The 13,416-nt window shown below is 56.9% G+C and overlaps 1 protein-coding gene across 3 annotated transcripts in view; it reads right to left on the reverse strand.

Moving 5' to 3' along the window:
• SH3PXD2A (SH3 and PX domains 2A) overlaps window positions 1-13,416 on the reverse strand; it is a 236,751-nt gene that overhangs the window by 54,645 nt on the left and 168,690 nt on the right. For 2 of the 3 annotated variants that reach the window (XM_027596123.2, XM_027596121.2), the window contains exons 7-8: window positions 9,247-9,291; window positions 2,596-2,727 (exon numbers count right to left, since the gene is read on the reverse strand). In XM_027596123.2, coding sequence (XP_027451924.1) covers window positions 2,596-2,727; window positions 9,247-9,291 — 177 coding nt within the window. The remainder of the gene's footprint in view (window positions 1-2,595; window positions 2,728-9,246; window positions 9,292-13,416) is intronic. The other variant, XM_027596122.2, reaches the window with a different exon arrangement.

Consider the following 13,416-nt stretch of genomic DNA (forward strand, 5'->3'; position numbering starts at 1 on the left):
GTCAGAGGCATAACAATTGGGTCTTTGTTAGAGAGTTCAAAAGCCTCACTCACCACTCCTTCCAAAGCCAGCTTACAGGATGCACAACACACCTCCCCTCCCCCACCTCAGCCATCCAGCTTCCTGAACTGGGCAACCACTGTCCCAGGGATCTGCACTTTGGTCCTCTTGCTCTCTCCCCTCCACCTAGTTTCTCTGGTTAAACTGGCTGTACATGCCGGGCCCCCTGGTTTCTGCCAGCAACAGATAGTGTGGGTTTGCATGGCAGACCTAGCACTCCAGGGTCCCGGTGCAAACATGCGCTGCTAGGCAGCTCTCTCCACCAAAAGTAAAGATACAAAAGTCCTGGAGAAGGAGAAAAGCTGTGTTTGGGGAGGCTCTCTCCACCTGACATCTAGGGCCCTAAAAGGGCTCCCAGCCATGGAGTTCAGACCTGGGAAGAAGGCTCAGGAAGGTCACTACTCCAGCTTCTGCTTCTAAGCAGCCACCAAATTATCTCCATTTTACAGAAGGATTAAGTGAGGCCCAGAGGGATTAAGGGACTTGCAGCCATCTAGCCAGTAGGTGGTGGGCAGGATCCAAATTCCAGGGACAGTAGCTCCCTCAGAGGCTGTGTGTGTCATACTGGGGAGTCACATAGCCATCAGGGAGTCCTCAGGAGCGGAGGTGTCTCTACGCTTTTTCCAGGCCCCCACTCTGTCAGGGCTCCCCCCGCTAGGTAGGACTTCCAAGTATTCCTAGAATCCTGGGTATGGGATGGGAAGGTAGAGGGAGGACGTCCCTGGAATCAGAGTCTCCGAGCATGCTGACTTCCTTTTGTGTGGGGTCTTTTCCATCCTGGCCAGTGGCTGGTACCCAGAACCATGGGGGTTATATAGCTGTGCTGGTGACACAAGGCAGGGGAGGTGGCAGGAGAGTCTCTAAGCCAGAACTCTACTTCTGAGCAGCCCTGACCTTATACAGAGAAGTGGGCACATGTCTCCCCTCGGAATGCGCTCCAAAACGTCTGCCTCAGCAGGTGCCTCCGACACCATCAAAGATCCCTTCCTTTGGGTCTGGAGGTGCTCAGGGTTTCCAGAGCCAGGCCCCTGTGACAATGCCAGCTTCCTAGAGAGTAGGCGGGGTGAGGGGTGGGGACGAGTAGGTAGGGGTGGTACTAGGACAAAGGCTGAAGGCAAAGGTGTGCAAGTAGCAGAGCAGTGTAGGTGCCTGGGGTGAAGGGCTCAGGCCTTAGGCTAGGGGTGCGGCTCTGCCAGGTGGGGACGGCCTTTGCCAACCACCTTGCCAATGACTCCAAGCACAAAGACAAAGCCTGACCTCTCTGAAAGGTCTGTCAGGACCCCAGACCCAGGAGGGCCAGGAGTCAGACCTATGTTGGCATCACAGCTCTGTTCTCAGGGAGCACAGCTCCTGAGCCTCCTGCAGCAGGAGCCTGAGCTCACCTTCCCCAGGAGGTCTGCTGGGATTTCCTCAGCACCTCTACAGCTACTTGCTGCCCACAGGCATAGGAATCAGGGGCCCAGGTATGTCCCTGTTCTGCTTTTGCCCTCAGAGGACTCATTTCCCCTCAGTCTGTCTGTGCCCCGGTTACTCTATCTATAGAATGGGTACAGTCATCCTTTGGTCTGTCCTTTCAGGGCTCAAAATATTGGAAGGGAAGGGAACTGAGCAGGACAGGAAAAGAAAACCAGGCCCCTCCCCTCTGGGAGTGTCCAAATACTGCCCAAAGAGGATCCCGTGCAAGGGACCTTCCCTTGCAGCTAACTGGAACCAAAACAAAACACCCCAGCAACCAATTCAAGCCCCAGCAGGACACAGGCAAACTGTTGATGGAGGTCTTGGCCCTGCACCCCAGACTGACCGATTCAGGCGCTCCTCCCTCCACGTGCAGAGATGCCTGCCGCACCTGTGGTCCCGGTGAGGACCGTGGAACCAGCAGCCCCTGAAGAGCCATGGGCAGGGCCCCAGACGAGACAAAGCCTCAGCTCCCAATGACAGGGCGGCTGTGGTAGGGCCCTCCCTGGCCCCCTTCTCCCCCTATCTGGGCCCTCTTCCCAGGTCCTGGCAGCCTTCAGCTCTGCAGGGGGCAGTCAGCTCACCACCCAGACACTAGCCAAATCCCACAGGCCTAGCCTTTCCTGAGACAACCCGTGGGGTGACGTCATGGCCAGCCTTCCCCACCAGCTAGTCGGCTTATCTCGCCCCTGCCCGGACCCTGGCTTGGAAGATGGCGCCAACAGGGGAAGCTGCCCTAAGGTGCCCCCTGAGCCGGGAGCCACCTTCCCTGTGGCCTCAGTGGGCACGGGGACCCCAAACAGGGGCTGGGCTGTTGTACCGGCTTCTGCCACCCTGGCCTTGCATGCACACAAGCCGGTTCATTTCCCTGGGGCTGGGGAGACATTCTTCCACCACCAGGCAAAATGCTGGCCTGCAGCCCAAACCAACAGGGGAAACTTCGGCCTCCTCAGCCCTCTCCCCCACCAGATGGAAATAGAGTACAGCTGCAGAGGTGGGGGAGGAGGTAGGGAACAAAACCAGCCAGACGTCCGGCCGTCTGTCCATCCCGGGAGCCAGGCCGGCCATCTGGGCACTCACCGCTCTCGTTCTTCTCGATGACATCCACCACCTCCCCGGCCTGGAGGCTCAGCTCCGAGTTCTCCTGCTTCTTATAGTTGGACACCACCACGTACTGTTCCAGGATCATGGGCTCGGCGTTGGTGTCGGCACCTGGCGAGGGCAGAAAGCATGCGGTGAGCCAGCGGCCGGCCATGGCCCCGCGGCCGGGGCGCCCCCTGTCCATCGGGGGAGGCTGCTCGGTCGCCAGCGCCGCTGCCGCTCCGAGGGGCCGCCCGCAGCCGGGGCTCGCAGCTCGCCGGGCCCCAAGGACAGGCCATATAGCAAGGCCCCACACCGGCCCGCTGCACGGCGGGGACCGGGGGACATGGGGAGCCGGGCCGGAGGGGGGGGGGGGAGGGGGACAGCCGGGCCGAGCGGAGGCCCGGGAACCCGAGAGGAAGAGCCCGCCGCTGCGATGAGTCAGTCACAGCCCGGCACAAGCGAGCTGGAGGAGAGGCCTGGTGCGGACGTGGTCTCCCCAGACCCCTCGGCTGGCAGGGGCGCGACGGGAGGGCCGCCCATGAGGGCTGAGGCCGAGCGGAGTGGGGGGGGGGGGGGAGAGAGAGAGAGAGAGAGAGAGAGAGAGAAAGGCGAGGCAAGGAGGAGGGCTCGTGCCTCTCCTCCCTGCCTCTGTGAACCCAGAGAAAAGAGAGGCTGCGGTCCTCCCCTCGGGAGGGAGAGGGAGCGAGCAGCAGAGAAGTCTCCACAGCTCGGGCCCAGGCGAGAAGTCAAGAGGGTTTGAGGCCGCCAATCACTGGGGTTTACTCGCAACCCTTAAATAGAAACACATGAGACCCATCGAATGAGGAGCCAGGGGTGGAGGCAGGGGAGGGGGAGGAGGGCCGAGACTGTTTACTTGAAACCCAAGAAGAAAGTCCCAGCGCCAGCAGCCAGGCAAGCCCAGCCCGCCCCCCGCCAACTTTTCCTCAAGTTCGGCTCACCAAGGCGCTGCCACTGAGCCCAGGGGCCTGCTGCAGACAGACCAGCCCTAGCCCGGCTTCACTCCGGCTTGGTGGCTGCCCTCCGGCCACATGGAGACTGATTCAGTCTCCCTCTACCTTTTAGTGCTGGGCTTTGTGGTCAGGCTCTGGGAAGCCTCTGGCAGTTGAGCGGTCAAAAGGTGGGGCTCTGCAGAAGGAGGGCAGAAGGGCTGTAGGCTCCCAGAGGTGGGGACAAAACACCTAAGACAGGGCATGCCCTGCTAGGAGCTGAAAGGAACCACAAACCAGAGACCTATTGGTCACCTCCTACAGGAAGCCTTCCCAGACCACCCACAGCCCAAAGGGAATTCCTACCACACTTTAACTATATGTCTACCACCCTATACATCTGTCAGTCTCCTGGAAGCCTAGGGGACCCACCACCTGCATGGCTATAGAAATGGCTCAGAGGGTCCCTAGGTTCCCTACAGCTCCCTTGGTGCTTTAGCCTACAGCCACATTCCTTACACGCCTGAGTCTAACTCGGCACATGGCCTGTGTCAGGCACATACCCTGTCCCATTTTATCCTCACCACAACCTTTCTACCTTCCCATTTCACAAGAGACAACTCAGGTGCCTGGGTGGCTCAGTTGGTTAAGCGACTGCCTTCGGCTCAGGTTATGATCCTGGAGTCCTGGGATCGAGTCCCGCATCGGGCTCCCTGCTCAGCAGGGAGTCTGCCTCTCCGTCTGACCTTCTTCCCTCTCATGCTCTCTCTCTACCATTCTCTCTCTCAATAAATAAATAAAAATCTTTATTAAAAAAAAAACTCAGAGGCCCAGAGAGGGCAAGAGGCTTGCCTCAGCTCACACAGCTGCTATGAAGAGAACCAAACTCACTCAGTGTTTTAGGTTCAAGCCCATCTCTCTTTCCATTAAAGAACTGCCCCTCAGATTTCTGTTTCCGGGCACCCATTCTTCCAGCACAGTGATCTTCAACTTGGCTCCACAGAATTGCCTGGGGGGCTCTGAAAGAATACCGAAGGCTGGGTCCCACCCCCAGAGGTCCGATTTAATTGGTCGGTATTTTTTGGACATTCCCTCCTCCCCCGTGGTTCCCAGGTGCAGCCAGGGGAGGGAGGCACCGCTTAGACCTCTGGGTCTTTCTGTGAGGAAGGCCCCATCCAACCCAGGGCAGGGAGCAACAGAAGGAAAGAAACCCACTGCCCCTGACGGTTTTCTCCCATGAGGGGTGGGCCCCACAGCCCCAGCTCAACCCTCTGGAGCCCCAGAAGGGACCCTGTCCCTGGCGAGCCCTGCCACATGGATCCGCACACGCACAGCCCCAGGCAGCCCCACCAAAGCCTGGATCGGATTTCAGGCAGAAATGCGACCAACAGCTGGGCAGCAGGGCCAGCCCACTCTGCACTCAGATGGGGCCAGCTTTTGCGCCTGCCCCTGCCGGCCCGACAGAGGCAGCACCGGGCATGGTGCTGACAGAGACTACCTCCCGCTCGCTGTACCCATGGGGGGACGGCAGTGCCTCGGTGGCCAAGAGCACCTCTTCAGTGAACCTAACACAAAAAGGCCCAGCCCCTGCCCTTTGAGATACAGGGGCTTCCTTTCAGTTTGTGGGAAAGGAAAACTTAGGCTACAAACAGAAAAGAGGAGCTCCCAGCGGGTCAGAGAGCTTCCAGACCCCAAGAGCCCAGATTATACTGACAATTAACAGCAGACCCTCAGGAGCTCACTCACAGTCAACACAATGCCAAGCACCTGACTGAGTCATTTTATTGTCTCGCTGCATCCTCACAACAAGCCTTTGTGGTAGGTTCTGTTATAGACCCATTTTATACATAGGCAGACTGAGGCTCATGAGGGTAAGCAGTTTTCCTAAGGTCACACAGCTGGGACTTGAACCCACACCCACCAATAGGGGGTCGCTCGTGTTCTGAACTTCTCTACTATATGCCACCTGCAGAGAGCCATTGATCCCTGGTTCCCAGAGGGACCCTGCCTCACCCTATCTTTGACCCAGCATACAGTTGGTATTTAATAAAGACTGGAGTGTGGGTTCCTTGTTGACCGTTGCTACATCTGTTGAGCAGACCACAGGGCCTATTAGGTAGTGGGCATTCAGTAAGTGTGTGCAAGATGGATGAATGAAATGAACAAATAGGCAGAGAGATGAATGGAGTGATTTAGTGGTTTGTTTCAGAAGTCACTAGAGCTAAACCAGGCAGGGCCTCACCTCTGACATTTGGGAAAACTGGACAACTGTGGAAGGGGGAAAGGCGAGACAGGGAAACAGAGGCACAGAAGAGCAAGGAGCGATGAGTTTGTGGCCAAAAGCTGCTAGAGAGGACAAGCTGGGGTGCTGGGGAGTGGAGAGACCTCAGCTTAATTTAATCCAAGCCAAGGGAATCTGAGGCAAAATTTCAAAGAGGGGAAAAATCCCGCCCCACTGCCCTGGCCCCTGAGCCCCTTGGAAAATTGGCCTAAGCTTTCTGAAGACTGACATTTCAGAACACAGGTAGAAAAGAGAACATTCTCCAGGGATTCCAGAGCACAGAAGACAGGCAGTGGCACCTCCTGGAGGCTGCTCCAAAGGCTGTGGGACAGACAGACGGACACACAGACACTCGGCCCTCCTGGCTGCACTCCCCTCCCCCAGCACATGCAAGCTCCCAGCTCCCTCTCTCTGGCATCTGCCTCTGAGGATGTTGCCTGCCCAGGGCTGCCCGGGCAGGCGGGCAGGCGTGCGAGGCGAGCAGGTATCCAGATGAGAAACCACTCGGCAGGCAGGCCGGTAGGTGATGTCATCCCACAGAGGCTGCTCTGGATCCCCTCCCAGCCAAGGCCTGGAAAATTGGGGGCTGGAGGAGTCAGCCCAAAGGAGGAGGGGCAGGGGCAGTGGATGAAGGCTCTAGTCTTCAGACGGGAAGGGTTTGACAGAGGCACGGAGAAGGGGTATACCCCTTCTAGAGAGGAGAGCCCCTCCCAGGTTGGAAGGGGACTTTGTAGCAGTCTTATCCAGGGATGGGCCCCTTATTACTCAGAGCCCCTGGCTGGATCTGCTAGGGTTCTGGCAGGTCCTTGGAGCCCTTCCCCACACCTGCATTCCTCCAACTACCACCTGGATGGACCCCTGGCTCCTGCCTGATTCTGCCTGCCAACTTAAACTTCGAAATGAGGTTTTTGCCAAGTCAGCCCCCTGCTCCAATACCTTCAATGGGTCCCTGTTGCCTACAGAATAAAGGCCAAATTCAAGCTCAGTCTTTCTGACAATCTGAGTTCCCCAAGTTCCCTGACATATAACCCCCCTGTTCCAGGCCACGTTCATGAGTCAACATATGTATTGAGGGCACCACGTGCCCACCACACTGTTCTATGTAGGTTCTTAACCTCCAAGCCTTTGCCTTAGCTGCTCCCCCTGCCTGGAATGCCTTCGCTTCTTCCACCAACCCCAGTTCTACCCAACCATCTCTGACCCTCCAGGAGCTGCCGGATTTTACTCTAGCCATGGTGCTCACTCTTGGCCTCTGCTGGATTTGTTTGTGGGGCACTCAGCCCTAGTCAGCCGCGTGCTTTAGAAAAGAGTCTCCCTGACGAGAGTACTTGCCCCAGGCCTGGTGCCATAGGACAGGGCACTGGCCTCAGCTGCCTGTGATTCAAGATGCAAAAGCAGAAGATTCAAGTCTGAGGGTCTGAGGTCCAGTCCTGCTTTGCCCTTACTAGCTCTGTGACCCTGGGGAGGACACTTAACCTCTCTGAGCTTCAGTTTCCTCATTTGTAAAGAGGTACAGTACCAGTACCTACCCTCAATGGGTTGTTCTGTGCATGGAACTAGGTGATAGGGTTAATGCCCTATGTAAACTGTAGACACTGTTTATAAAGCAAACAGGAAATGGGAGACATGGGGAGGAGCAGGAGGGGTTCAGGTTCCCCTGCAGCCTCAGAACAAGCAGGCAGCTCAAGGCAAGGGCCACAGGCGCCAGGAAAAGGGTGGCTGTGGCTGTGTCCCTGAAACATGCCTCTCTCAAACCGCACCTCCTGGCAGGCAGTAGATCCTTGCCAGCTGGAGAGCCAGATCAGAGCCCCCTGGGCCCACTCTGGGGAGGATGCCAGGCTAAGCAGCCCCAGGACTCTTATCTACGAGGATCCCCCACATCAGCCCCTTCCCTCTGAGTTTCCTGCCTCGTGCCCTCTCTGACATTCCAGGTGGGGAAACCAAGGCCCAGAGAGAGCTGGAGGCTTGCCCAAGACTCCAGCCCTGAACTCCTCCTCTGGCTGGTTTTCCCCGGCCCACACTGCTTCCCCTCAGCCTCTCACTCCAAACAGCTGGGCTCATCCTGAGAAGCCAAGCCCTGCGGTGGCCCCCGCCCCAGGCTCCCCACGTTCTCAAGGACCCCCCAAACCCTGGCATCCCACCAAAGGTCCCTCCAAGCCCCTCACAACTGGTTCCTCCTGGGCTGGACTTGGCCTGCCGGCTTCTCTACAGGCCTCCGGGCGGCCAGGCTATACGTTTCGTGAATAAAATGTATTGTTGTAGGCCAAGTGGGCTCTGGCTCACTGGCTCGTGGAGAGGGGAAAAAGGGATGGGAGCCCAGTGATTAGTCAGGCCCAGGCCCTAGTCACAGACAACACCAGAAGGATGACTGGAAGGAGCCTGGGACAGCAGAGGGGTCCTCCTGCCTGCTGCCTTTCTCCTCTGGCCCCCTCCCAGGACGTCCACCTCCTGTTCCCTGACCACAGCTGTGGTGGGGAGGGGCTGGCCCAGGCCCTCTGACCCTTCTGCCTTGTCCCCCAACTCCCCAGCCTGAATCTCTGCTCTCAGGTTTGGGCAGAATAGGGGTGTGTGTGTGTTTTCACTCTCAGAAATGGAGGGGCTCCTAGAAGCCCCTTCTGGAAACCCACCCCTCTGTGTGCTACCGTCTCCCTATAGCAGCTGAGAGCCCTAGACAGCCTCAGTAAGACCAGAGGCTAAAGGAAAGCCCCTGACCCCTGGCCCAGCTCTGCCTCGACACAAGGCACAGGCCCGAGTCCCTGAGGCCCACCCTGAGCCAGGCAGCCCAAAGCCTGGCAAGGCCGCCGAGGCAGAGGCGGCTCCAAGCTCTGGGGCACGGAGGCTGCGACATCAGTCACAGGATTCCCTGCCCTGCTGCAGCTCCCCGGTGAGGACCATTGGAAACCAGGCTGGGGAGGTGGCGGTGGCGGGAGGTGGGGGGTAGAGGTGGGGGGGAGGGGGTGTCTGGGACTTCGGCTCTCTGCCTCAAGTTAACTGCCTGAAGTGAGACTCACAGGGATGGCCCACCTCACAGGGATGGCCAGCTGAGCGATCGTACAAGATGACAGCTGCCTCATCACCTGAGCCGGGCTCCCTGGGAGGTGGCAGCGCACTGCTCAGGGAGGTTAAGTTCACACAGCCAGGACACGGCAGAGCCGGGGACAAACCCGCACGCTCTGGGTCCAGAGTGTATTTGTTTACACACTAGGCTACGTGCTCATCACCCATTGCAGGCTCCGAGGTTGGCCCTGAGGCCTAGAGAGGATTGGAAGGAGGGCAGTGAGTACAGCTAAGGGAAGGACAAGGGGGGACCCAGAAGCCGGGCTGGCATGCCGATGAAGGACCGCGACCCACCCCAGGCAAGAAGCTCCCACACGTGCATGCCCAGGACACACATGCTCACACATGCACTCGGGGCAGTACCTGTCACGTCCTTCTTGGGAGACTCAGCCCAACTGGAGAGCCACACTTCCGAGTCCCCCGAGAGTAAGCAGCAGCAGGAGAGAGAGGAGAGTCAGAGGAGGAGAGAGAACCGTTAGGCAGGCAGGAGGTCCACCAGGCAAGTGGCTGCAGGCGCCGCTTTGGGCTGGCGGCGGAAGGCGGGGGAGGGGAGGGGAGTGATTTCCTGGCCCTGGGCTGGCTGCTGGGCGTGGGCCCGAGTGATTACAGAGGCGCTGGGACACAGCCGGCTGGGATGGGGATAATGAGGTGTCTGCCGAAACACAGGAATCCTCTGGAGCACAGAGAAGCCTACACAATCCCTGCCTGGAACGGGGCCCATGGGTTATCACTGCCTGGAGGAAGCAGCCTGGACCTTTCTCTCTGGCCATGTGGGTGGGTGGCTGGCCCCACAGGGCCCGGTGGCTCTAAGGATCCTCACCAGGCCAGCAGGCTCAGCAGCATGGACCTGGAACCTCAAACATCAGGGTTGGAGAGCCCAAGGCCAGTCTCCAGTCGTGGGGCACCTCACCACTGGGCTCTGATGTCTTGTCCAGCCCTAGCCCCAGCCCTTACCCAATCAGGAAGACAGGTCAGGGTAGATTGGAAAGAAGCCTCACTTTGGACTCTCTAAAACACCCCGACTCCAACCCAGAGGGACAGGGACCTTTAGTGACCATCAGAGATGAGGGCTCTATCCCAGACTCAGACAGTCATGTCTGATCTGGGCCTCAGTTTCCTCATCTGTGAAATGAGGTTAGAAGTTGTCTTCCTGCCAAGAGGGAGGAGCGAAGTCAAAGAACCTAGAAGAACATACGATGGTGAGATGTGATAATAGTAATGTGATGAGGCAGAAAGCTCTCAGCTTAATCAGTGGGGTGAACAATTCTAGAATATCAGAGGATCAACATGTAATAAGCACTGACAGTATACCCACAGTATACAGAGACTCATTTACTGCCTCTGACAATCCCTTGAGGTGGATCTGCGTTTTTCACCCCATTTCACTGGAGGGGAAACCAGCCCAAGTTCCCACAAGCACAGAGTAGCAGGGTCAGAAACGGAATCAGGTCTGGAATCAGCCCCGGCGGGTGCTTTCTCTGCTGAATTTCTCATTGCCTCCAAAGGAGCACAGTGTTGGCTGTAGTGGGGACAATAAGAAGGAAAGGCTGAGATGCAAGTCTGAGAGGCACCCAGTGCTGGCCAGGAAAGCTGCCTGACCCAATGGCAGATAGCAAAGATAACCGTAATGGCAGCAAAAGTTTACGTAGCATTTACTGTACACCAAGCATCGTGCTGAACACATACATGCGGTAATTCATTTGCTTTTCAGAATAAACCTGAAATGATAAGGTACTCCTTCCACTTCGTAGGTGAGGAAAATGAACCAGAGAGGTTAAGTAACTCACCTAAGGTCACACAGCTAGTACCATGCCCATCTCGTGTGGGGCCACAGACTTCAGGCGATCAGTGGATGCTACCCATCATTTAAAGCACCTGATTCTCCCTTGCTCAGCAAGTCACCTACCAGTTGCAGGCTGGCTCCCCACGCAGAACTGGGAAGCCCAGTCCTTCCAGCTCTCACTGTAGCCAGCGGAGAGGGGGTCTGGTAGAGGGGTTTAGCAAGGCCTCTGGAGTCTGACTGTGTGGATTCTCCCCTACGAGGGACCTCCTTAGCCTCCCTGAACCTGTTCCCTCACTTGTAAAACTGGAAATGAGACGATAGACTTCCTTTCTAGGTAGCTACGAGGATTAATGAGGTAATATGCAGTAAGTGCTCTGCATAGTGCCTGGTATACAGTCAGTGCTCAATGACGGTTAGCCACCATCGGCAACATCTCCCATGAGCTTGGTTCAAACCAACCCTGGGGCTACCAGGAAAATCCTCCTCCTGGGGCTGCAAGGTTGAGAACCAGACAGTGTTTGATACCAGATGTGCCAAGAAAACGCAGATGCCTTCCTGTAGACAACCCCCAAACACCAGGTCAGCTGGGACTGGGGGTAGAGAGACCCTGGAGACTGCACCCAGAAACAAACATCCTATGGCCGGAGCCTCTCACCAGGACTTGCAGCCCGAAGCCTCCCTGGGCAGCAAGAGCTATGCTGGCCCAGTTTTCATGTCCTGGTAGGGCTGACACAAAGTGGACATGCCCAGGCCCTCTGAGGCTTGAAGCTGGGGTGATAACTCCCTGCTGCTGTACCCCAAAGGTGGCCAAGTGGCCTGTCAGCCAGCAAGGCCATCCTAAGCACCCTGGGCAGGCCCACACCAGCTCTACCATCTGGCCCCACTCAGGCCTCTGCAGACCGAGCTAAGAGGGTTCACATCTCTACCCATCTCTGCTGGCTTCGTTACTTTGCACACCGTCCATTTTGGTTTCTTTTGGGTTCTTCATAAGGAAAACTTTTGGAAAATGCTAACCTCTTTCAGTGAGCCAAGGGAAATTATTTGGCTTAGGCCTGGAGAACCGAGGAAGACTTACTTGTTCTGCTAGAACAGGGGTTAACAAACTTTTCCTGTAAAGGGCCAGAGTCACTAATTTTAGGCTTTGGGGGCCATGAGGTCTCTGTCAAGACTACTTACCTTTGCTGTTATGGTACAAAAGCAGCCCCTCATACTCTGTAGAGGAGTGAGGAGGCTGTATACCAATATTAACTTTACTTACAAAACTACATGGTGGGCTGGGCTTGGCCCATGAGCAGTGGCTTGCCATCATCTTCCATGCTAGAAGATGAGGGCCGTCAGAGAGGGGGAGCTGCTGTTTCCCTCAATGGGTGGATACCCCCAAATCCTAGGGGAGAGAGGTGGGGACCCTTGGCCCACCTAGACTAAAGGCTCACAAGGTCTATGCTGCTTGGAGGATTTTTTCAAGAATTATCTCGAATGGCCTGATGATGCCCTTCCAGGTCCTTGGGGTTTGGGAATTTGGGAGGGCCTGTGGGGGGAGGGGTGTGGAGCAGGACAGGAAGAAATCCCTCGGCCTCTGGAAACAGAGCTCCACTGCTAAGTGTGGAACAACCCAAGCTCATGCCCACCCCCTGCACCCCCCATGAGCAGGCCTTCCCTTCACTCTCCAAAGGAAAATGGGAAGTGGACCAGAAACGAGCCTGTCTTTTTAAAAACATGATTTATTTCCCAGCCCCCTGGATCTGCAGAATTAATCCAGTTCCGCTGCTCCCACCCCAAATCTCTCCCCACGTTGGAGTGCCTTGTCTCCAGCCCACCCGAGCAAGGCCTCACCCAGGGTGGGAAGGACACCCCCACCCCCCGCCCCGCCTCCTTACAATGAACAGAGGGGGAGAGACCCTGGCTCACAAACCCCGGCCCTCCAGCCAGGAGGCAGACGAGGCTGCCGGCTGTGGGCTGGGAAAGCAGAGACAGAGGGACGGGATGAGGGAGCGAGGGACAGGCACAGCCAGGTGAGCAGCTGTGACCGAGACAACCCAACAGCTTCCTGCCCTCCAGCCATCTCCCCCACCTCCCCTGGTGACAGAACCAAGGGCGCTACAGGGCAGCGGCAGGGGCAGTGGAAGGCCAGGGGCTCCAGACTGGGAATCTGCACAACTGGTTTTGCTAAAAACCAGCCTCTGTAACCTGGGGCAAGCGGCTCAACTTCTCTGAGCCTCAATGCTCAGGTCCGTAAAATCAAGCATTTGGGCCTAGCAACGGCCGAGGTCCTTGTGTGATGTTCTAGGCTCTCCCAGCAGAAACCTGCTAGTCTCCATAATGCAAGTACTCCACAGCTGAAATGAATCTTTCTAGAGAACTAGACCACCTTTCCAGGGAAAACCACTTAAACACATACTCAGTGTATGGAAACTCAAGTGAAAAAAAAAAAAAGCAATTCATTCAAGATGCACAGAGGGCAGAGAACTGAGGCAAGAATTCTTCTAAAATCTTGCTTCTTGTGTTTACCCTACCACTCAGCTCCCTGATCCTGGGACACTTAGCCCTTTCTCTGGGCCTCTTTTCCTTCCGTACAGTGGGGATAAAAATACTTACCTCGTCTTCTTTGTAGGGTTGTTTTGAGAGTGCAATGGCCTAATGCCTGTGAAAGGTTCTGGACAGGGAGGAATGAGGACAGAGAGGGCGTGGGTGAGGGGGACAAGCTGGGGACTGCAGCAGTGTGTGAGGGGGAGGCAGGTGTGGAGACAAGC

The sequence above is a fragment of the Zalophus californianus genome, chromosome 15 (assembly GCF_009762305.2).
Source record: "Zalophus californianus isolate mZalCal1 chromosome 15, mZalCal1.pri.v2, whole genome shotgun sequence".
In the NCBI taxonomy this organism is placed as follows: domain Eukaryota; kingdom Metazoa; phylum Chordata; class Mammalia; order Carnivora; family Otariidae; genus Zalophus; species Zalophus californianus.